We start from the raw sequence: 25544 nt of genomic DNA on the forward strand, positions 1-25544 counted from the left end.
TTGCTGGTCGCCCCCGCCCGGTTGGACAGAAGCGGGCGCAACGGGCTGTGAGGGGATAATCGCAGCGGAAATTGCAAAACAAATAAATCCACATAAGAATCTATTTAGGTGATTATGTGGGTCGATTCAATTTCATGCTGGAACATGTAGAAACATATAATTGCGCAATTAATCACATAATTTAAATTAAATTATGTTATTGAATACTTACAATAATGATTCTCCAAAGAATCGAAGTGGCTTGCTACTTCTCCACGTGTAGATCTTGAACTTTGATTGTGAATGCAAGACCAAAGATCTTCTAACCTATGACCCTTAACTCTATAGATCTAAATTTCTTATGGGAGGAATCTCTTAGAAATTATAAGAATCTTGAAGGAGAAGACAAGAAAGCCAAGTGTGGAGGCTAGGGTTTTGTGATTCCCTTTGTCTCATCTCCTTACATTCTTATTTATAGAGTTTATGATGGGCTAGGTTAGGGATCTATGGGGCTTGGATTGGGCCTCCCCCATTGGACCTTCTTTACTAATTAAATTATAACCCATAATTTAATATAAGGCCAATGGAATATTTCTTGTGCCACTATAGAAGAAATATTGACCGTCCATCCAATCCGTGATTACAAGCAATCCGGGTTAACCTCTTTAATATATTATTTCCCGTGTCTAAGACTTTCTATATCCATTAATTAATTTGTAGTCTGCTATAGACTTTAAATTAATTAATATCTTTTTATTTCCAAGAGTTTGTCTAGTACGAGATGTATATTTAAAATATACTTTTCCTTTTCTATTTATTCTTTGATTAAATCCAAACCGGCCGGGTTTCTGAATAATAGAACTTCTCTCGAACACCTCTTGGGGATATAGTCAAACCACGCAGGCACACGATTCAATGTATTAATAAAACTGACACCATACTAGTTATTAATTACTACTACCCAAGATATCAGGAATATTGAGTTACGAAAAACCCGCACCTATTGATAAGTCAAAGCAGCGTATGATTAAATAACGTGTGTCCTATATTATTACAAAGATTAGGAAATATTAAATCTCCAAGACATCGTCTTACAGTAGATAGCAACAAAGACGTGTCTATACTTTAGATCCATTCAATGCTTTACCACACCAGTGTCACTAGTCATTCTCAAGGTAAAGACGACTTTCGGATGGACACTGCAACCTTTCACGATAGGTAGCCAAAGCCTATCTAGGTTGTGAAAAAGTTTTACTTCTACAAGGTACCGGTTGGGCCACCTACTGAGATGACCTGTTCCACGACCCAACCTTCAATGTAGAAGACTTAGACTGATTTTACTTTCCGGCGCTTTAATTATATAATTTAATATATAATTAAATACGGTCAATATCCATTAAAGTAAAATACTCAGTATGAAGAAAATATTTATTATTCTCATTAAATGAAGAATGTTTACAATATACAAGCAATTTATCAAATTCAAAATAAACTCGAAAAATGCTTTTTAGTATATATGTTCCAACAATACGATAGTGGCGTAGATGATATCACCCTTGTAGAAGAATTGCGCCGGACCTTTGACCAATGCAAAACGCGATTGGAGCACACCGAAAGCCCGCTCCACATCCTTTCGCGCCGCCTCTTGCCGTTGGGAAAAATAACTCCTTTTCTCCTCAGTTGGACAACTAATCGTCTTCACGAAAATGGGCCATTTTGGGTATATGCCGTCCGCCAAGTAATACACCATCTGATGTTGGTTGCCGTTCGCGGTGAAGTTAACCAAGGGGCCTATTCCCTAGCACTGGTCGTTGAACAGAGGCGAGGATTGCAGAACATTAAGGTCATTGTTCGACCCGGCCACACCGAAGTAGGCATGCCAAATCAATAGGCGCTGATCGGCAACGGCTTCCAGAATGATGGTTGGGTGTGTGCCCTTGAACCCGCTCGTAAATTGGCCTCTCCAAGCGGTCAGACAGTTCTTCCACTGCCAATGCATACAATCTATACTTCCCAACATACCCGGGAAGCCGTGCACCCTCCAGTGCAAATCAAGCAGGAACTGACAATCTTGTGCGGTCGGCTTCCGCAGATAGGTGGGGCCGAAAGTCTCAATCACGCCTTTACAAAACTTCTTCAGACAATCACGACCAGTTGTGTCGGCGACGTGAAGATATTCGTCGAACATGTCGGCGCAACCTCCGTATGCCAACTGCCTAATTGCAGTCATGCACTTCTGCAGAGGTGACAACCCAGGCTTTCCGGTGGCATCCCAATGCTGTTGGAAGTTCGGGTAACACACCGACAACCCGTTAACGATGCGCAAGAATAGCTCTCGCCGCATTCTGAAACACCGACGGAAAACCGCCGGGCCCCACTGTGGGTCATCGGCAAAGTAATCCACGTAGAGCCGGTTGTGAGCCTCAGTGTGGCACGGTCGACAGATTGACGGCGATGGATTGGCCTTGGAATTGCCTCCTTGTTCGCTTCTTCCTGACGTCGAGCTGCCCTTGCAAGGACTCGCTGCACCACTCGGTTTATGACTTCATCGTCGGAATCGCTACCGAAAGACATTGATTTAATGTATTTAGAGAGAGAAAATGTATTGAAATAGAGAGAAGATTTAAGATGTTGGTGTGGAAAAGTGAAGAATGGTAGGTATATTTATAGTGGAAGAAATGGAATAAAAACAAAAAAAACAAAAATTAAAAAAAAAACAAAAATAAAAATATTAGGTGAGAGGGCCGACCGAAGGCCCTTCCTCCACAATGGAAGGCCGATCGGAGGGCCCTTTTCAACGGCTAGGGCCGATAAATCGGCCATATGGGAGAGAGAGGGAGGGGGCGCTCGGCGGCCCCTTTTCCACTATGGGGGGCCGATGGGGAAGGCCCTCCCATCGGCCCTCCATTGCTAGTGCTCTAATGCACAGTCGTATTCTGACACTAATTATTGAAAATGGGTAGTTAAATTAATTTATGTAGTAGTAGATGATAAGAGCATCTCCAGTGGCAATAGGTCAGCCACAAGCTAGCCACTCTCTCTCCCTGCCACGTCATCAGCACTAAAATTCCACCTGTCACATCAGCATTTTAATCAAATAGGCTAGCTTAAGGCCAGCCACAGGCTAGGTGCAATAAAAATAATTCAAAAACAACTACATTTACGGAATTTAATTTACGATAAATTACGGAATTAAATTTACGAGACATATACGGGAAAATTTATTCATTTCATTAAAAAAAAGGTACATAGATAAAAAAAAATACATGATTTTTTTTTAAAAAAAACGGGCTTCCACACACGAGCCCCGCGGCTCTCTACTCCTCATCGTCGCCGCCGCCACCCGGGGTATCTGAGCCCGCGTCTGAGCCCCCCACCAGTGCCCTCGTGGCATCCAAATCCACCTGCATGTTCTCGAGCATCGATTGAAGAAACCTCTTCTCCGTAGGGTCAGTTGCGGCCCTCCACTCTTGGAAGACCTTGTACATCCGTTCCTCTGTTTTTTGACGCGAGAATAAGGTGTACGTGCCGGGGGGGGGGGGGGGGGGGGATGCCGAGATGACCTCCTGGGGCGATGGGGGGATCCTCCCCTTGTTGCCCGTTGCGCCCGCTTTTGGCCAGCCGGGCGTGGGCGACGAGCAAAGGATGGAGGGGACGGAAACTCCTCAGCATCTGGGGGGAGGTCGTGGGATCCGCCGCTGCTGCCGCTGTAATCGCCGTAATAGTTCAGCCTCTTCTTCTTCGGCCACCCAGCGTCGCACCCCGCCCGGAACTTCTCCGAGTCCTTCAGCACCAGATAGCATTCCCAGAAGGTGAACTCCTTATAAGTCCCCGGCAAGGGGAACTGACTCTACGCTATCCTCCGGGTGTCCTCCTCAGTCTGCCCATTAGTCAGCATCCGGAGGGCGTTGGTGTACAACCCCGAAAATCGGCCGACCGCAGCCCTCATGCGTTCCCACCCCTCCTGGCACTCCTCCCCGCTGTAGTCCTTTTCGTGCGGGCAGTTCCTCCTGTAGGCTGCTCTAATCTTAGTCCACATGTTGACGATCTGCTGGTTGTTCGCAACTAGCGGATTGTCGCAAATCGACAACCACGCCTTGGTCACACCGACGTACTCATCCTCCGTCCACTTCCTCCGCGTGGGGGTGTCGTGAACAGCGGGCTACGACGACTCGCCGACCACCTTGCTCTTCCCCTTGGTCTTCTTCTTCTTCTTCGGCGCGGCCCGACCCGCTGGAACGGGAGTGTCCGCCTCCCCGATATCGATCCTCATCTCATGCAATGACAAAAGGTCATCCCCAGTGAACTGTGTCTCCACTTGGGTCGACGTGTGAGACGAAGCCGTCAAAAAATCAAGAGAGGGACGATAGACCGTGTCGTCCCCCCGGTGACCCCTGCATCCCGGGATGCATACCGGGCTGCATCCCTCCCTGCCATACCGGCATCATCCCCATCATCTGTTGCAGCATCTGGGGCATACCTCTCCACCCCGGCGTTGCCTGCCCGCCGCTGGCCTGCCCCCCGCTCGGTATCCCCCCCTGCGCTCCCGCCATCATCCCCATCAACCGTTGCCAAGGGTCGTTAAACCCTTGGCCCATCTGCCCGCCCATCTGGCCCCATCCAGATCCCACGGGTACCGTGGGAGTCTGAGATCCGCTCGTCACCGGACTGGACTCGTTGTTGCTCTTGTACATAAATTTAGAGAGAGAGAAAACTCGTTAAAACAAGTGGTGCAAATGAAAATGAAACTAAAATCGTGTATATATAGTTTTTCAAAAAATTTCAAAAAAAAAATGAAAAATGGGCGCTGGCCGATCGCTCGCCGATCGGCATGCCACAATGGCGGCCAGCGCCCTCAAATCGGCGTTCGATCGCCGGTTTCTTCGCCGAAATGCGGCTGGCCGTTTCCAATAGTTCGGCTAGCCGACTGGCTAGCGACGCGAATCGGCTAGCCGGTGGGCTAGCCGCTATTGGAGATGCTCTAAATTTGTGTATATTGATATTTCCAATAGATAAATCTTTTATACTCCCTCCGTCCCAAAAAAGTTGAGTTGTATTCCTTTTTAGTCTGTACAAACAAAGTTGAGTCATTTACTTTTTTAACAAAAGACAAAACATCTAATCATCCTTTTTTTATTCTATCATTTACTTTACTCTCTTTTATATTTCCTACTTTTTTTCATCTCTCCTATTTATTTAATATAAATTCTTAACTTCCGTGCCCAAAAATATTGTCTCAACTTTTATGGGACAAAGGGAGTACAATTTTAAATTTTTAAGGACTTTAGACACAATAGATTCTTGGTTGATACTGTATTAAATACTTATATAACAACTTATGATTAAAACTCCATAAATTTGAATTAATTTAGGTGAGTAACTATAGGCGGAACTATACGAATTTTGGATGATAAATTTATATTTTTAATTATATTTGATATAATAGAGGAGTGATCAATTGCTAACTAATTAGCAATTCCAAACTAAGACTACATCTTAGTCATTAGATTAGCTCCTGTCGGACAGATAATTCGGCGACTGATAGAATACTCCGGCATCCAATTAGGATAGGGAATCCAAAATTAGGAATGAAAAACACACGTTATCTTTAGTGTAGAAAATATTTCATTAATCATTGAATAAAATGATAAACAATTTCTTCTATTTATAATACTCTAATACTACTACCCTTACTTATTGAACAAGAAACAAATATTGAACAAGAAATAAATATCTAAATAAATATAGAAAAAATACGATAAATGAAAATATAAGTAAGTAATTGGGAGATATATAGGATCATATTAGTATAACTATATAAAATTTAACTAAGTTCGAATTCAAAACACATATGGAGTACTCCACTACTACGAATGTATCCAACCGGATGCTCAAATCTTAATACACTCATACAATAACAATAATAATAATAATAATAATAATAATAATAATAATAATAATAATAATAATAATAATAATAATTAAAAACATACTCACTATATGAGAATGGGGATACAAAATACTCCATAGAAAATCTGGCATCAGTGGCATAGCATATTTCGACAAATTAATATCCAATCAAGGGCAGACACATGCATTATGATGCATACGCCACCACACATATTATGATAGATCGATAGAATTTATACTAGTACAAAATTGTTTCTCTTTGAGGGTATCGAATAAATCACCTTCTTATCATGAATCTGCAATTCCTCTTTTATTATTGCACATGTTATATAAAATAACTAAATCTGGTGTATAATTTACTAAATTAAAAAAAAAAAAAAGAAATGAAATTTACATAGATTTGAATCTTGGAGCTAGGGTGGTGATTTTTTAAGTTCAATAAAGTACAGGAGTACAAAAAAATTAGTAATTTTATTACTAATATAGTGCTATAAGTACAAGAATAAGAAGGGGACTAATAAAAATCAATTCTTATACGAGTTAATGCAAGAGTCATCCTCTATTGTGAGAACTAAAAATAACGTAATAATAAACATGTAAAGTTATTGCGATGATGATCGCATTTCCATCACGAAAAATCAACTACAAAAGGCCACCGACAAAAATAATGAATTCCACTTGCCCTCCAATTTTCATATTTTTCTTCTTCTTTTTCGGCGCACAATTAGTGATAATTGCATAGTATTTGAAAATGGGAAAAACTGAGTCCAAATATCCTCACATTGTGGGGGACAAACATAGGATCCAAATCTTTTTGAAGAAGCCATATATGTTATTGGATGAGAACAAGAAACAAAAAAAGTTGCCCCCTTTGACCAAAAAAAAAAGAAATAAAGGCACACGAGCTGCAATAATAATCGTTTATACGTATGTATTTACATGAGCAAAATAAAACTAGTAAGAGAGAAATACTTGATGTGTTCGTACGCCTTCATCATATATATGCATATATCAATCGATGGCATTAATATTTTTTTAAAATAAATCCAACTTAATTATAAAATGATTAATGGGATTTGTGACTTGTAGGTCTCCTAGTATAAATGGGTGTAGATGAGAGAGAGATAGACAGAGATGAAGGAAGAGAAGTCAAAATTGTTTAGCTAATTATATGGTACCAATCTCGTGCATATCATTGAAATAGCAATAGCCACATTTTGGCCTTGCATCTGTCTCACACGTTGACATCGTTATATTTTAACTCAATTCTTTCCCAAAATTAGATAGGGCTAATTAATCTAATTTTCATGATATGATAGGGCTAAACATACTAACGTAAAATTTATTTACGATCCAACTTATGTGACGTTCAAGGATAATCGAAACTGCGTCTTTCATGTTGCCAATTGAAACATAATTAAATAATAATAATAATAGGATTTAATATCGATATAAAATTAATACTAAAATAGTAATTATATAAGTATAATGAGTCATTCTTTCTATAATCAATTAGTTTTAAGATAGAATTATATGGATTCATTTCATAGTTTCAGATCTAGTCACCGATACGTGGATTGTGGGGGCCAATTTTATCTGACCTAACAGTATATTTGGACTTTAGATTTGGATCAGTTTAATAGAGGGTTGGTCCAACCTAAAAAGAAAAGTGTCCAACCCGTTCAAAATTCACCTTAAAGGCGGGTGTTGGCAATTGAAATATAAATAAATATAACAATTAATATTCCACTTCGGTGAAAACACTGAACCATTATATAAGTCTAATGGACCACTCCTATATTAAGATGGAACCATATGGAATTTTGTCACTTCTGATACCTAAATTTGTAACGATCTGGCTCCCTATTGATGGCTATCCCCACAATACCAACACAAATCTTTCCAGTGTGTTTTGTCCTCATTCACACGCTCACCAGAGGATCACCCATTTCATAATTTCCCAAGGCCAAACACTTTTAACATTATTTCTTATGAGATGGACGTCGGAAAAAAAAGCATCTTGTTGGTAGGATCACCCATTTCATAACTTCCCAAGGCCAAACACTTTTAACATTATTTCGTCGGAAAAAAAAAAGCTATCTTGTTGGTATGAGTTGAATATGCAACCCCAAATCTACATATCCTCATAATCTCTCTCTTTTGAATTCATCCATATTCCTCTCTGCTTCAGATATAAGAGTCATTCCTTATCTGTGTCTTTGCACCACCGGTTTTAATCCCTACTCTTGCTCGGACGGTACATACATTAAGTTTTCAATACAAATAAAATCAAACTTGTTACTTACATATGTTTGTCTTCAGAAACTAATTTGAAAATATTGAAAATCATGATAAGCCTAAATGCATCTATCCTCCATGGGACCACCTCACATGAGTTTCAGTGCTGGACAAGTAGCATATAAATACAGAAATTGTCTGAGAAAAATATTTACATATTCGCTTCAAAAAAATAAAATCTTTACATATACTCTATTTAATCAATGCTTATCGCATAATGACAAACAATATTGCATGGAAATAAAATATACTCCTACTTACTACAATTACATGCAGGCTGCTCAAAGCAGGGGCAGGGATTGATCCCTTGACCATATTTAATTAAGGATGGACGAGTCTCGTACCACTCAAACACACCCTCTAGTTTATAGTAATGTTCTTTAGTTTTTACAATAACAAATATATTCCCAATTATAAGAAACTATTAACTATACCTCAAACTATTGTATTAACATCTGCGTTTGTTTTTCTGACTCCCAAATTTTGTACTCAGATATGACTATATATTTTATATTTTTAAATAACTCAAAGACTACTTCGTTTTGGTTCTAATATTTAAAAATAATGACAGTTACAACAAAATCTCGAAACCTACAAAATGAGCGCATATTGCTTATAGTTTGAGACTTTTTTGTTTGTAAATCGTACTCAATTTGTCTTATTAAAGATAACCACTTTCTTCTCTGCCAATACTTATACACTAGTAATTTGAGACTAGGGTTTAAAATATATTTGCCTTATATGAGGTTTTATGCTATATTCTACTGTAGTAGTATTTGATTACATTTATATTTCCCATCGTATATGCAATAAATTGATGAAAGAAGAATTATATAGTTTAAAATGACATCTTGTGAAATGGCAGATGCAGAAATAATTGGAGGAGATATATCGAAAACTTCCCCAAAAATAATGCAAATAATAAGGTACTGATAGAAATGCATAACTATTGTGACAAATGTAGCAAAGAAACTGAAATAGCTCTATTAAATAGTATAATCCATTAATTTGAGATTGTGATTTGTGTTGAATTCACGTGATTTCTACACATTTTTCTGCTAAATTTCCCCCGTGACCACACCACCACCACCCTTTGCCTACTGCTAATATTTTTAGACATCTAGGTTTATTTGAAAATTTTGGACTTAAATCTATTCCAATTATTTAAGATGACTCCTCCAATTTTTGGCCTTTAATCTATTTCAATTATTTTGACTGGAATACATTTTAATTTAATTAAGATTGATTATTCGATTTTCAAATATTATATGTAATGTACCCCTACTTGAGATTGCTTTAATTCTTTACACAGTTCAACTGCAGACATTTTTCCAAATTATGATTGAAATTTTATAAACTATTTCCTGTATTGTCCGATCAAGACAATTATAATAAAATAATTATAAACAATGGATAATAGAGAATCAAGAAAGATGAATGATGCAAATAATAAAGGAAGCAATTATGGCAAACCAACATGCAGGATTATGAATGATTAGCAAAGAATAATTATGACTTTACGATGGCGTCACTCTTAATTATATGAAATGATGGTTGGTATGGAGTATGGACTGTGGATAAGCCTTCAAATTAAAATTCCAAAAATAGAAGTCATGAATCACCACATATATGTTTGATTGCAATAAATCAAACACCACTTAAATTTCAATTGACATTTTGCAAACAATTATTTAATGTTTTTGGACCATAAATCAAGATATCTCCAAATAATGATGCCGATTGCTGGGGCACCTCATTTTTTGTCGTGATTAAAGGTTAATAGTTACACTTTGGCATAATATGAGCAAAATATTCTACACGAAAATAAAGTAACAAAAATGGGAATGAAACAGTAACTAATAGGAGTAATATCCAAAACACAAAATGGTCTGGTAAACAAATTACAAACGAACGAACCACAATATGATAGACTTTATCAGCTTCTGCTACAAAAGAAAGCATGGCAAAATATAAATCTAATGATCCAAATCAATGGTTTTTTTCACTCAAACTCTCAGAAGGAAAAGGAAAAGAAGGCAGAAAGATAGAGAGTTCATAACATAACGTACAATATTTCATACAAAGTGATGACAAACAACTTCATCTACATTCCTTGAGCAATGTACAAAGTAAAATACATATACACCCTTCTAACTCGACAAATATAAGATGATTAAAAGGATGAAGGGAATGAGGAACTCCAATGAACATACCAACCAAATCAAAGAATTTAAATCTGCTTCCTGTTTTTCAGACTACAAACGGAGTCATGAAACGTATATTGAAGACAAGGCAGGAAAAAAGAAATCACTCTTCAGCGCAGACATCACATAATCAAAACCAAATACCGGAAGAAAACTCGATGATTTGTAAGGAAGAACACTTAAAAATATAGATGTGTCCAGATCCAGGCATCATGATAGGTGTAGAGAGAGACAAACCAAAAGCTTTGAGGCGAAGCAGGAATACGTTTTCTGAATTGCATCTCTGTTTTCTAGAAGAGATCCACTTTCTTTTTGTTCATGTCCTGCTTCCACTTGGGCAGCTTGTAGAAAGCATCTTTGGTCATTCCCATTACTGACACGAATTCCTCATCCGAAAGATAAGCCTGAACACCGCAATTTGGAAGAAAGAATCAGTGCCTGTGGATATGAGGTGGATAAATGTCTATTCAAGAACTAACAAACCTCTCTTCGTTTGAAATCAATCCCGGTCACAGGGTTGTCAGATTTGGCCTTCAATTGGTCGTAGCTGAATGTACTCTGACCACTTTCAGAGCCATTCTCCTCCTGAGCAGCCTCTGGGTTTGATCCTGAGTCCTCCCCATTGGTTTCTGGTGCGGTCTCAACTGTCTCATTTTCCTTGACTTTCACATCCTCTAGGAATTCTTCCGTCTCATTTTCATCTTCACTCTTCACTGGAGCTGAAACTAAAATTTTCAAAGTGTTAGCTATACAACTTTAGATTGGCCACGAAAGAGAGCATGATGCATGAAATGACATCCTAAAATACCAGAAGGGCGAGCTTCTCGTGGTGGACTTCTACTTGGCTGGGAAGGAGAGACGTCTGCTGGTCCCTTCTTTTCGGCAGTCAGAACATTTGATAAAGCAGCCACTGCAGCTGCTCTCTGTGAAGCTGCACTTTTCCCCCCAGACCGAGGGGCCGAAGTAGCTTTTGGAGACGAAGTTGAACTTGAAGTTGAAGTGAAGGCAGAGTTCAAAGCTGCTAAAGCAGACGCTCTCTGAGTCGGTCCCCCATTGTTCGAACTATTGGACCTCTCCTGATTAGCAGATAACTTAAACCAAGTCAATTATAGTTCAAACAAAGCCCTGGTCATTCTCCAATCAAGTAACAATGGGTAGTATGCATAGAAAATGGTATTTTATGTTTTAGAATAGCCTGTAGGCAAAAATAAATGCAAAATCAAATGAAACAGCAATTAAAGGAGAAAATTTACACAATGATGAAATTCAACATTTATGCACATAACAGCACACTATTCAATTTTACCTCTGCAGCATGACCACCACCCCCAAAGAGTAGCATGATCTTCTTCTGGAATGAATTTCCATGTGCCTGTTATCAATGAAAAAGAGAGCATTGGTTAAAACCGGCACCTATGTAAAACCATCAGACATGGCCACCAGACACTCATTGTAAAACACATGCACATAGGCTAACTCTGTTGGTCTAGTTAATGCTTAAACAGAATAGTGAATTCTTTGGTTTACAATCGTACAATGACATGCAAATCACATTTATGCTTATTAAGTGGTAGGTGCAGGCTTTTTTTATGAGGGGGTCTTATTGTTGTGTGATAAAGCAGCATTTGCATTAATGAGAGACGTATTTTGGCCAAGCCAGGGACTGTAAAAATAGGGGGTGTTGAGGCTCCCCATCATCCCCATGCGTGTGACCCACCCTTGCTTATAAGAATTAGACTGCTCATCCAACTAATCCATATTTCAGCTCTACAATGGTGGTTTAGGTGTTGAAACGTAATGGGCATGAGCACAACTAGCAGGAACCATCTATCAAAATCAATAACTTCAGAAACAAAAATGTACCTTGAATTCTAAGAAATTATGAGGTGTGAAAGTTCGTCCCAAAATTGGTTTACAAAAAGAAATAGAACACAAGAAAATCATATAGCACTCCAGAGAGAGAGAGATGCCATACACTAGCTTTGGCGGGGTCCCAAGAAAAATAGGAGGTGAAGAAGCTTGGCTCATTTCCTTCTGTCACTTTGTATAATGGAACCTTTGGGGGCAACCCCTCCAAGGAAGCAGCCAGTTCAATATATTTCTGCATAAGCTTCGCTGGTCAATGAACCACAAACAGAAAATAACTATAACTGAAATGTAAGATTTTTTACTACCTGGCCAATTTCAAAGGCATTTTGCTTCTCTTTAGAGTCAACTGATTGGCCAACCCAAACAAACACCTCAGCATTTGTGTCAAGTATCAATATATCTTCAGTTAAAAGGTCATCTTGAGAGAAGTTGTATATTTCTTCCACCTGCATAATTATATGTTATGTCAGAATACATAGTTGTAGAGTATAAACAGCTAAAACAAATTTCTGAATCAATTTTCATCCAGTGTATACCTCAAACTTTCCTGGGAGTACATGTGGCAGCATGTGCATCAAAATGGAAAAAGGTTAGAACCAGACCAAAATTATTGCATTCAGGATGCCATTAATCCAAAATAGTTAATAGTATCACTAAGAATCTTGATACCTTTATTGAAGGAGAATGCGAACAAGTGGGGATCTCTGACAACCTCAGATGAAACCTTCTTGCTGGTGTAGCTTTGCTTTCCTCCAAGAGGAAACCAAAATGATGAGCTTTCAGTTCCTTCTTTGGTGTGTTTGATGGTTGATCCCGGCTGAGGTCATGAACATTATACGATATTTTAAATGATAAAGCCAAAGAACTGACTTAAGACTCATGCTAAGCATCCAGACGTTGATTCTAATAGAATATGGGAATTCAATGCGTTCAGACAAATATCTCATCAACTAAAGAGAAACTAATTCTTAAGATAATATAACCACAGTACAGCAGAAATCCATGGTGAAACAACAGTATGAGCACGATTTATATTTCTGCCACATTGTTTCAGAAACCAAGCAGACATATGATAATATACAAATGAGCAAATCAATTTTAAACAAGATCCTGAGATCTTGAAGTTTACTGCAAGAAAATGCTTACCTTCAAAAATTCAGCAATTTGGGTTGCCAGCTGTTGCTGTTCAAAGGTGCATTGATTACCCTGCCAGCTGAAAGTTGAAGATCCAGATTGCAGAAGAAAACATTCGTTTGTGTTTAACGATGTTGCCGTCTAAGATGATAAGATAAATTTTGAAAAGCAGAATCAGTATGGGCAAGCAGAATAAACACATAGTACAACTCATAAACTCTTCACAGTTAGTTCTGACATTAAATTGAAGCCAGTAAGTTGTTATCTGACCCGCTGTTTACTTTGATCCTTAAATAAAATCTTAACGCTTTAACTTTCTCAAGTCCATGAACACTGTCCTATCTTTCTTTCTTGCCTACCATGTGAAAGGGTTTAAGTTTATGTTAGCATCAAATGAAGCTTCGGCTAAAATTGTCCAGAAATGAGAGCACAGTCCAACTACTGATGAAGAATAATCTAAGCGTGTCAAAGAATATGTAGACAAGTGAAGTTCCAGGTACAGAGAAATAAGACAGAAATAACTAGAGGTCAAACAAGGAATCTTACTGCTTCAACTTGAACAGCCTTATTGTTATGCGGTGAAGTCCCAGATATGCGGATGAGAGCGACACCATCAGAAGTGTATGTTTCATCATTTAGACCTTTGTCAGCAATATAATTCTTGTACCCCGAACTCATTCCACCCTAACAAAACAATTTAAGAATGATGGGGAAAATGATAATCATATAAGGTTTCTTTGCATATTACAAAATGTTTCCTTCCCTCCATGAAGTAAACTCACCTTTAAGACCACCATATGCTGAAAGATTGCAACAAACTGTGGCGGCTCTTTCCCTTGATATATCATACCCTGCACAATGCATGGTTTATAGCTTAAGTTCCTACATCTAATTGCTTTGATCAGAAACATGAAGTTTTATCATTACCAGCACTGGCCTCCCCTTCAGTGAGTTATACATTGTGTTGGATAGTTTTACAGCCATCTTTTCGTCCTCCTGAAAATTTGGTAACCAACTGTTAGCTCAGTTTTGTAAGCCATCATGCAGAACATTGACATAAGAACTCTTAGCCAGATCTATATCATAACATAGCTACCACACTGAATTTGTATTCAGCGTTCCGCCTCATCAATAAATCACTCACAAGTTTTTCACATAAACACACATGTAAATTCTTGACATACTCAAATAATTTGCATTGCTTTCACACTATAATGGCAATTTATAATACCTCAATGCTGTCTTTTCCTATCCAACAACACAAGTAGTAGTCGTCTTTTCTTTCATGAGAATGGTATGTGTAGAGGACAATATAGCAATCCCCGCTGTAAAATTTGCCAATATCTTCAGTAGGTACAGGAGTTTTGGCACTACCATTGATGCGCCAAACCTGGAAATGTAAAATAAATGTCACATTTTACCATGTCAGAAACAAACTACTAAGCCAACCAGAGCAAAGTTAGACCTCTGTCTTTCCACCTCCTTCAAGCAAGGGAGGGACTTCTTCATTTACAGGGGCACTTTTACTGGCTCCCTTCATGACACCACCTTGCTGCTTCAGTAAGGCTGCAAAATATCTTAGAAATGTTAAATACTGGAAGACATTTTGCAGTAGCATGTACTGAACACCTCAGGATATACCTGCTACTTTTCCCCTTCCCTCCTCAGCAACAGGTGCAGCAGATCCTGATGGCCAGGAATCAAAGTTCGACTTGAATGAATGAGTCTCATAACCTTGAATTAGCCGAGTTATATGCGTTGACTTAGGCCTATTTTGGCTAGCCACAAAATCCTGAGATATGATTTGCATATGAGTTTACAAGTACTAGTTGCAATACCAGCATGTGACAGTCCCCTACCTCTGCAACTTGAATGGCGGCTTTCCTCTCATCAACTTGAGTAACCCGGCCAACCCATACAAATACATCAGAACCACAATCCAACATATAGCATTTGTTATTCTCCAAAAGTGACTTGGAAAGTTCGCCATCCACGATCTTAACTTGACCATCAACAATACTGTCAAGAGGCAAATGAAAGAAGTGATGAGCATTTACTTTCTGGGGCTGTATAATCATACAATAAGAAGACATTTAAACAGTGAACAATATTAACATAAGAAAGCCCATACAAGCACTTTAAAGCTTGAATCGTGTGAAAAGTGAACCAACTAACAAAAATAAACAATTCCTTATGCTAGAAAAAACTGTTCGATATGTAACCAATCCAAGAACCACATTACATGATTGACGATTATGATTATGATTATGAATATGATTATGATTATGTTAGGTGCATGTGCCATGTGAGATGAACCTCCAAGGAAAACAACTGATACTGATATACTTGCATACTGATATATTGTCAATAAGCAAGCATTTTATAGCTCAACATCCGCATAGAATGTTACGACTAAAAGAGAGCTATATGTGTTGAATGCTGAAATATTTAGATTTGATACTGCCATTAAGCACAACTAATTACCTAAAAAGCTTGGCAGGGGTCTTTTCTGGTATGATATCATCTTCAGTAGCAACCTTCTTACCAATTGGAGCAAACCCACCAAAGAGTACCCAAAATTCACCAGAATCCGTCTCAGCTTGTAATTTCCCATCATCTGAAGTTTGGAATGGCATTTGCATGCTATTAGTATATGAATACAAAACCATAGAAAAATAATAGACTTCCATATAGAGGAACAAGACACAGAATATACTAGATATTATTATGACTGCACTCACCAACAATTGCAACATCACACGTCCCCTCATGATACTTATCCTTTAAAAACTGAATCACTTCTAGTGCTTTGGCCCTTTCCTGAATATTAGAGTTTGCACCATTGAACTGATATATCTTATCCTTGGTGTCAAGAATAAAAACATCGTCATGGTTCAGCGAGGACCTTGAAAATGGGACCTGCAGTTTAAGGAAAACCAGTTGATTATCTATTTGGAAATTTTCTACATAATACTCTTATATTTTGATGCTCACGACATGGAAAATTAGTCATGTCGCTATGATGTTGTAGTAGTAGAATGCTCCAATCCTACCTGCTTTAGCCTAACAACTCTTTTTCCTCGACAAATATATAACCGGGTTTCAAATTCTTCTTCTTCAGTTTTCCTAAATCCAGTGGCAACACCACCTTCCAGTGGAATGATGCATGGTTTAAAGTAAGACAAGAATTTGTCAGACTCATGCCCTTGTAGTTCTCTGTACTGCACAGCACGGCCTCCTAGAGCAGCATCAAGTTCGACAGTTTTAATAGCAGCAGTCCCTGCTTCATCCTAAAGCATTGCAAATATTTGAGTTCCAAAGCAGATAAAAGAAAGTATACTATGAATACAAATGTGAACAAGATCAATACCTGGCTAGTGTCCTTCCCAAGCCAGAAGTGAATGTCATAGAGATAAGAACCTCCCTTACCAGAACTAGTCTGCACAGAGAAGCAGGTTGATCCAGAACATAAATCCCTTAAAAATAAAATGATTCCAAAAGATTTAACGAAGTTGTCTTCTCAATAAGGTGAGGGATCAGACAAGCACACCTGAAGTATAATATACGAATCTCCACAGCAGAATTTACCATAGTCGGACTTTGGCAAAGGAACCGGTTGGAAGTTCTCGATCCTCCAGATCTCAGTCCCTCTGTTCGGTATTAAGTTTAACAAATCAAACTGAATGAACTGAAGTCTGAAATGGCTAATATTTAGAAGTCTTAAATTATATATTTAAATATACAATCAAGCTGGACATGTTAGTTAGCTTCCATATGTAAGGATACACTCTCTGACCCGCTCCTTGAAAAGCAGGCTCCAGAGCTTTTGCTGAGCTAGACATTGTATGATATCCTTCTGAATTTCAAAACAGGGGATAATATCTCCAAGCTCCTAATGATGAAAGCAGTAACCAGAACAAAGATTAGGCTGAATGCAAAACTATGACTTGTAAACTCTAAATTCTCCTATCATAGCCTCTGCAGTCATTAAAAAGATAAATAAGAGTAGAGAATGAAAATTTACGTAAAGCAAGCAAGAAAAAATCAACTAACCCTTTTAAGGACAAGAAAAGAGAAAGGCAGAAATATGTTAGGCTGGTTTGAGTAATGATATATAGAAGACCAATTTTTCCCAACAACGGCACACAAGTAATGGAATATAGCCCAACTACTACTAATTCAAGAGTTTTACATAATAAACTCACTTGACTAACCATATTAACAGCAGCAGGGTGATCAAAGTGTATCACTTCAGGCTTGTACATTTTATTGACTAGTTAAGGGGGAGGTTTTCTTTGAAACACCAAACTAAATAATAAACTCGAGCCAGTTGCCAGAGCCTCCTCATTACATTTTCATAGCACGATTATATTGCTAGAATCCAATTGTTTAAGACTTTAGAATTCCAGCCAATGATACATTTCTCAATATTCTCTCTAAACCAGTTCAGTGAATCAGGGAGGAATGAATTCACCAGGACATAACATCCCTATTGCTTGTGGGCTTGTAGCCAAGATAATGATCTATAGCAAATGGATACCAGAAAAATAAGTCTCAGAACCCGCCCAATCAGTGTCACTCAAATAAAAAAAATTCTGAACGAGGTAAGAATGGAGTCTTCGTCTAGCAGTTCAGTATCTAGTATGAAATGGACGATATCCATACAGGTATGGATGCAAGCAGTATCAATGCATGACCTAATCTCTATCCACTAAAAGTTTAAATAGGCAGCAGAGTTGGGAAAAAATTCTGTATTATTATATTGTGATTTCTAGTATAGAATTGACTACAGCATGTTCACATATTTCAATATCAGAAAGACAGAAGAAAATGGGAAATTTCATACGACATTGACAAAATGGCCACATGCCATTCTGAAAACAGTTATCATTTAATCCTTGAGGCAAAAAGCCCACTACACCAGACTGTAATTTGCATTGGGTATATCCTAATGTCCTGCTTGAGACACAATCCCTCAAGTTATTATTTTGAGACTCAAAAAATCTCAAGCTTCCAACTTCAACGCAGTATCACATCGCGTCATAAAATTAAGAGATCATAACAAACTATTTGAGTTCCCGGTGAATCGAATTGCAAGCAATCTATCCAGAAACAGTTGGAATTTCATCGTTAGCAGAGGTTACAGCAAGAGCAAATCTTTTCACATTATTTTTCTAATTCGATTAACTAATAAACGATGAGCAAGAACTAAATTAAGCAAATAACTCATCTCACAAAACCCCAAAACTCGGATCAAAAGAAATCACATCCGAAAATCGCGGAGCTGGTCACATAGTAGTATAAAAGTTAGCAAACAGTTCATGAAACCAAACAGAAAAAACAATAAAATGGATCTAAAAACGGTCCAACTTGAATAAGCAAAGCGCAAACCTTTGAAAGATCTCTTCAATTCTATCACACTTCAGCCCTGTCGCTCTCTATGAAATATTGATGACCGGAGATTTTAGAGAGAGAAAGTGTTGAAAAGAGAAAGGTTTATAGGTGGGGATATGAGAATAGAGGTAAGAGAGCTGGCAAAATGGGGAAAAAGTAGAGAGAGATTATGCGAAAAGCTTATTTTAACACAAAAACGGGGAAATTAATAATTGCTTCGTTGTAGTATAAATTTTCACTTTTTTATGCTTTTTACTATGAATCTGGATTTAATTTCTCACTTTAGTAACTTTGTGGGGCTTTTGAGATATGCTGCTGAATTTATTCAGACAGACAGTATATGCAATTATACCATTATAATGTGCATCATATACTGCAGAAAGATATTATATGGAGAGAATTGCAAAAAAAAAACACAGAGCACAAACATTTCCCAGCAAAGAAGATGATGGTTTTCTATTTTTATTTTTTATTTTTTTGGTAATGAAGAATGTCAATTTTCAGTATAAAACGTTTGACAGTGAAATTTAGTAAATTAGATTAAAGGAATGATTAATATTGTAACTGTACTGCGTTAATCACAAGATAATAGTATGTGCCGTGACTTTGGCTACTTTTCATAAAATTCCAACGCAAATGTGATTTGGAATTTTGGATTGTGATATACGATTACCTTAATTTCATTTTATTTTGACTATGCATATTTCTTTTTAGAGTGAATTTAGAGGTTCATGTTTTTAGTCCTTTAACACAATTTTTTTTTTACTACATGTGTCCGAAAAATCATTTTCGTCTTTATTTATTTATTACAGTAGTATTTTTTATTTTGCCTCTGAACTCATTGAAAGTATACTTGATCTATATTCATTCGTATTTAAGAATTCAAATCTAACATTACACATTTTTTTTTTCAATTTATGTAAAAACATAATAGACATATACATATTTATGGATAAAAAATACACATTAAAAACATCCGTATTATATACGTAAAGATAAATTAGTTAGAAATGATATCCTAAATACAGAATTAAATAAAATAAAGTATTACATGTATACAATTTGTTTAAATTTATATTTCTCATAATTTAAATAGGAGGCTTATTAAAGTTAACATAATTTGATATTTTCTATAAACTTAAATTTGGTCACCAAAATCGTGAACTTATCTCTTACAGTGAATTTCCCATAAGTTTTGAAAAAAATTGTTTAATGGATAATTCAGTAAATCCTAAGTTGATTTTTGCGACTAATTTTAAAAATTATAGAAAATATATACCAAATTTTGATTAAAATTTATGGTTTTAGAAACGAAAATCTCTATTTTATTTCTCAGATTTTTTTAATTTTCGTTGTATACTGTATTAAATATATATGGTCTGATAAAACATATTGGTATTGGACGAAAGTATCCAAATTGATTATTAAATATGTGGATATTTTCGAAGTGCATGAATGAGGGTATATCTGTCACTGTCACTCTTCCAAAAACTTTAAACAATTGATATCTGTCAATTTCTACTCTTCCAAAAACTTTAAAATTGAGTATTTTTTTTAATGTATTTTACATTATCTGTTTGACTGTTTCATTAATTTTATTTATTTATTTATTTATCTTTAATCAGATTTTATACTCCCCTTTTCTAATGTTTGATGGGACATGTCTATGATAAATTCATGACACTATTTTGCAATTACCATATAAGAATATTTGATCAAATATATTTTTCCATGAAATAGATGGACCATAAATTTAAAATAGATGGACCATAAATTTAACATGCTAAAATAAAGTTATAGTGTAAGTTTTTTTTTTGGGGGGGGGGGGGGAAGGGGAAGCGTTTCATCTGTACTATTACTAAAAAATAAAACTCATTTTTATATTGAAAAATATTTTTTATAATTTTTGAAGGAACAACGTTGGATTGATTAAAAGTATTCAAAGATACAATCTGAAAATAAAGACCATAACATAAAAGGAGGATACATAACGGAGTTAAAAGCTATAATATACATATATTGTTTAAACGACGAACCCAAACAACTACCACATCATGTCTATGTAGTAATAATTGTTGACATTCTGATATGACGGCTCCGTATTCGATCAATCGTGTGATGTGTTCATAATGGAGAAGACTACCCCCTTGTGCACTTGTGTATATGATATTTGGCCCAGGGCAGTGTTGAGAAACATACTGAAGCATGGCACGAACGGCTATCACTTCAGATACACGGGGAGGAAAAATCTCATATTAACAAGATGAAAACGCATGAAGAAATAAACTATCATGCGATATCAATAAGAACCTGCGCCAATCATCTTGGACTCCGCAAATGTAGTTGCATTCGTATAACACCGCCAGTTTTCAGATGCGGCTATTCCAGTAGCGAATTGTGGAGGTTTGCGAGGAGTTGTGGGGTCTACGGGAAGGCATGTCCATTTTCCACATTGTGCCGTTCCATTCTACAAGCGTTTTCCGAGCTTGGTCAACTATTACTCCGGGTGGAACACAATTTCCACTCCATACTGCCTGATCACGCGCCCACCAAATCCGCCAAGAAATCATAATAAACTCCTCCACTAAATGTTTGTTGTTTAACTCCTTAATACTTTGACAACATTCTACAAAAGGAAGTGATAAAGCTGTTTCACATTTTCCTCAATTTTGCCACACAGCGCCGGAACCGCAAATAGTATCAATACATATGCCGCGTTAGGCCTGTCAAATCGGGTATCCGCGGATACCCGATCCCGAAATTCCAATACCTGATACCTGACCCGAATTTGATCTTGGATGCCCGGATACCCAACCCGGGTATCCAGTCCCGATTGTGATTTTGATTTTTTTTTTTTGGAAAATTAACTATAAAATTTTAGAATTGATTTAATATTATTATGTTCGAATTTAATACAATGTTGAAGTAGTATTCAAAAGAAAATAACTACAAACTTTTAGAAATATACAAAATTATTGTAGTAGTTTGAATTTAAGAGAAAATAACTACAAACTTTGAAATACAAAATTCATAAGTTATAGTACTAACATATTAACATCTTTCATTCATCCACAATAAATCAATAACCATCACAATTCATAAGTTTAAACATCCATCTCTAATATTAATAAACATCACAATCCCATAATTCATAAGTTTAATCATTCATCAAGAATAACCATCACAATTTATAAGAATCAAGATATAACAATAACATCATCAAAGATTCTAAATTCTAAATATCACAAGTCGATGTAATTAAAATGTAATTAAGAAATGAAATTATATATCATATACGCTAACTATTAAGTATTAACTAAAATATTAATTAAGAAATTAAATTATATCTAATTATAATAAAAATATAGCTTATTAATTTTAAAAGATAAATCGGATAATTTGGGTATATCCGATCGGGTATCGGGTTACCTGATACCCGATAATCCAAAATTTTGACTACTCGATCCCAATCCGATACCTAAAACATCGGATTTTGGGTATCCAATTATCTGACTTTTTTCGGGTTTGGATGTCGGGTATCCAATACCCGATATCCATTTTGACAGGCCTATGCCGCGTTGTTGTAAGCGACATTTTTAAAGTAAATTTGAAATTTATTTTATTTGTTAAATATGCGCTTTAAATAAATTTGATCGGACCTAGAAGTGAACAAAACATGCCTATTGTTCTATTGGAAAAACTAGTATAAGTGTATAACTAACTAGTAGTACTACAAGAATTATTGTTTCTTTTTTGTAATTCATTGCACATTTTCATAATTTATAGCCCTTAATAATCTGTAAACTTTTCATTTTTTCCATTTTCAATTTTCAATTTTCATTTATATTTATGAATATTATTGTAAATCTAATTTAATGATTCGAAGTTTCCAATCGTGGAAAGTTGAAAGAGAGATAGTGTATTTAGGTTGGACGGCTTGGTCGGCGGCTTTAGCAGTCCGAAAATGACGTCTCCCATGGACTCAACAACAAAAACTGCGGATTCATGCTTCTCTTTTGACCACACTAATTATACTACTCCCTATCTATTTTCTCCTAGAGGATGCACTAACTATATGAATACTAAATCAAATTTGTTTTCTTACTAATTGATGTACGTTGTTATTCTTTTGATTAGCGATTATCGTGATTTTATGAAATTATTAGTACTAAGATTTGATATGTTGTAAAATTACCGTTATCTGAATTCTAGCTTTAGCCATAGTATTTCTATAAGTAGACTCACATTATTGAGTGTGTAATCACATTTAACTGGATGTTGGCGACAGGAGAGCGTGGTGGGTCATTCATTACAAGCTGGCTAGTATACTACTCCATTATTTGCTGCATACATTAGCAATTTAGTAAATGTTAAATAAGCAAAAACATCACCTTTCGAAACATCTAATACAAGAAAAATACATAAAACAGATAAGAAACATGGTCAGCTAATTAGAAATCTACTATCTAGTGCATCAATAAAAACTAGTACTAGTGCTTAAATCTTCACCAAATGTAATTCAAGAAATCAATCCATCGGCCGCAGGGGCTTAGCGCAGTTGGTTCCGGGGGAGCAGATATTGCTACAAGAAATCAATCCATCTATTGATCCACATTTCCTTCCAAAGCCAGTTTTACAAGAACTCCAACACAAAAATGCAACAAGACGTCCTAAAACGAGCCATCTCAGCTCGTTATCTTGACTTCCTCGTGTTGGCAGCAGTGGCAAGCTGCTGAGGCAGTGTACCAGAGCATGGAGACAACAAAGATGGCTAGACCAGAACTTCGAAGAAGAGACACACTTATTATGGGATAAAGGAAAGAAAAGATAAAAGCAAAATGAGGACCACCTCCACCACCTATCCAATGCAGGCCCTCAACTTCAATAAAGGAAGATGTTTTAACTATTAATCAGTCACAAGTCACAACCATACCACATGAAAGGTCCAGCCAAGCAAACATGCGAATTTATGTAACGTATGTACGAAATGTCAACCATCTGTAACGGGAGTGAAAGATACATGCTTTCGAATTCATACTGCTGCCTAATCAGCAAATTAGACTGCAAAGGTAGGTGGCAACAGAAAGATATTCGAAACCTTTCATCAAAAGGGTAAGTTGGCATGAAGCTTATTATATGCCCACATATCACATGATTTCCAGCACCAATTAAGACACGATAGTGCAATCATATAAAGCAATTCAGAGTAGTTTTCTTGAAGCAGGAATCAGGGACTGATGTGAAATGTTCAGCAAATACTATATGTATTTCTTGCAGCAAACATTAGATTATTGCCCAACATTTTATTTCCATAGCTGAAATCTTAATTATCCATATGAATGTGTGGAAACATACAACAATTAAACTACAATTACCAAGAAAAAGTAGCAATGAAACAGAGACTGAAGATGCAAATTCATCATTGCCACATAAATATAACAATTTGATGACATTATGGTAACAGAGATTTTTTTGCATTCTCATTCTCGTTTTTCAGTAACTTAGTTCTAGGCCTCAAGGGCTTCAAGTAACAAGCTTGGAAACTAACCATAGCTCTTAAAACTTCAATGATCCTTGACGCAATATCAGGGCCATCAGGCTCAAGTACATGTAAACACCTGGCAACCGCCTCCATTGTGCTCACACACCCAGCAAACGGCTCTTTCCTTAGAATCAACTCCGAGTCAAAAATAGTGCCACCATCTGCTGCAGCATCAAAATCTAAACAAACTGGCACAGCAAACTTGGATATAAACGATAAACTTGCAACCAGCATTTCCTTGGCATGCTTCCAAGTTCCATCGAAAACAATTAGAACAAGACCCCCCCTGCCTGCATCATCGAGAGAGGAATGCATACGACTGACTTCTCCAAATGGCAGTGCATCTGGACCTGCACACACACTCCCATCAAAACCAGAAAACTCTAACTACTATGTTCATAGCATAGAAAAGCAGTAAAAAAAATATTCCCCACAAAATTCAAGCAATATGGCTTATATCATTCAACCTATAATCTTGCATGAAAAATTTCAAATTCTTAATCAGCAGGAGCTAAAAGTAATAAGCAGATGGTGGAGGGTCATTCACAAACATAAGTTCTCAAATGGTTGGGGTTAAACATAAAAACAAATTCAAGAATCAAGACAACCAGTTTGCTCTTTTTTTTACCGTAGTAATAATAAATCAAATGCTACTTTATGTATCCAATTAGTTATGGCAAAAAACACAAAGAGCAGCTGCTAAGATGGTTTTAGGCTTCACAAGATTGAACAAAACAATGTACAACCATGAAGCACAAGGTACATACAACATTCAACTGCAGTAGCTCAAACACGAGAGCAAAACTACCATACCAGGGAAGAGATAAACAGCTCGAGGGAGAGGCAAATTAGGGTTTTCTGTTGCTTGATCGTGGAGAGAATCCAGAAGCTCCGATTGCCCGTATTTCAGCTTGCGTCCGACAATGATCTCACAGTTCCGGAGGCATTTGGCAAGGATGGGGACGGTGGCGAGCTTGTGGCGGCGCTCGTGGGGGTGGTGGAGGATGACAACCTGCGTGGCCGTGTGGACGGGAGCTGAAGGGAGGGCGTGGCAGAGGCACACGTTTATAGGGCGGCCGCATCCGTCTGTGCAAGTCCTTCGCCGGCGAACATCTCCGCCGTCGCCGGCTGAGGAGGAGGTCTCTTCAGGCGAGTCCATTGGGCTAGTGTACAGATACGAACCAGCGATATGTTAAAAGAAATGATTGGGCTGT

At 37.1% G+C, this 25544-nt stretch overlaps 3 protein-coding genes across 7 annotated transcripts; all 3 read right to left on the reverse strand.

The window, feature by feature from the left end:
* Positions 1–1777: 1777 nt before the first annotated feature.
* Positions 1778–2323, reverse strand: LOC125206287 (uncharacterized). The gene has a single exon (XM_089061453.1). It carries the CDS (start codon positions 2321–2323, stop codon positions 1778–1780), a length of 546 nt encoding a protein of 181 aa, XP_088917579.1.
* Positions 2324–10220: 7897 nt separating this feature from the next.
* Positions 10221–19059, reverse strand: VLN2 (villin 2). 3 transcript variants are annotated; one of them, XM_048103757.2, is made up of 23 exons: positions 18786–19059; positions 17181–17286; positions 16945–17044; positions 16765–16833; positions 16448–16684; positions 16136–16313; positions 15879–16011; positions 15254–15413; positions 15036–15186; positions 14860–14960; positions 14626–14784; positions 14322–14390; positions 14177–14245; positions 13941–14078; positions 13407–13535; positions 12930–13077; positions 12797–12807; positions 12566–12706; positions 12367–12492; positions 11698–11763; positions 11200–11467; positions 10875–11110; positions 10221–10795 (listed from the first exon to the last, which is right to left on the reverse strand). In XM_048103757.2, the coding sequence occupies exons 2-23, from the start codon at positions 17234–17236 to the stop codon at positions 10682–10684; spliced, it is 2859 nt and encodes a 952-aa protein (XP_047959714.1). In that variant the 5' UTR covers positions 17237–17286; positions 18786–19059; the 3' UTR covers positions 10221–10681. The 3 variants fall into 3 exon arrangements, with proteins under 3 accessions (XP_047959714.1, XP_047959712.1, XP_047959713.1); XM_048103755.2 differs by having other exon boundaries at positions 10875–11116; positions 18786–19058; XM_048103756.2 differs by having other exon boundaries at positions 10875–11116; positions 17181–17372; positions 18786–19058.
* Positions 19060–23101: 4042 nt separating this feature from the next.
* LOC125208454 (DTW domain-containing protein) lies at positions 23102–25489 on the reverse strand. 3 transcript variants are annotated; one of them, XM_048108077.1, is made up of 3 exons: positions 25144–25489; positions 24337–24680; positions 23102–23131 (listed from the first exon to the last, which is right to left on the reverse strand). In XM_048108077.1, exons 1-3 carry the CDS (start codon positions 25487–25489, stop codon positions 23117–23119), a joined length of 705 nt encoding a protein of 234 aa, XP_047964034.1. In that variant the 3' UTR covers positions 23102–23116. The 3 variants fall into 3 exon arrangements, with proteins under 3 accessions (XP_047964034.1, XP_047964031.1, XP_047964033.1); XM_048108074.2 differs by lacking the exon at positions 23102–23131 and adding an exon at positions 23157–23570; XM_048108076.2 differs by lacking the exon at positions 23102–23131 and adding an exon at positions 23632–23667.
* Positions 25490–25544: the final 55 nt, after the last annotated feature.

This window comes from Salvia hispanica, chromosome 6, assembly GCF_029641045.1.
Source record: "Salvia hispanica isolate PSC_SH4W2 chromosome 6, Shi_PSC_v1, whole genome shotgun sequence".
Lineage (NCBI taxonomy): Eukaryota > Viridiplantae > Streptophyta > Magnoliopsida > Lamiales > Lamiaceae > Salvia > Salvia hispanica.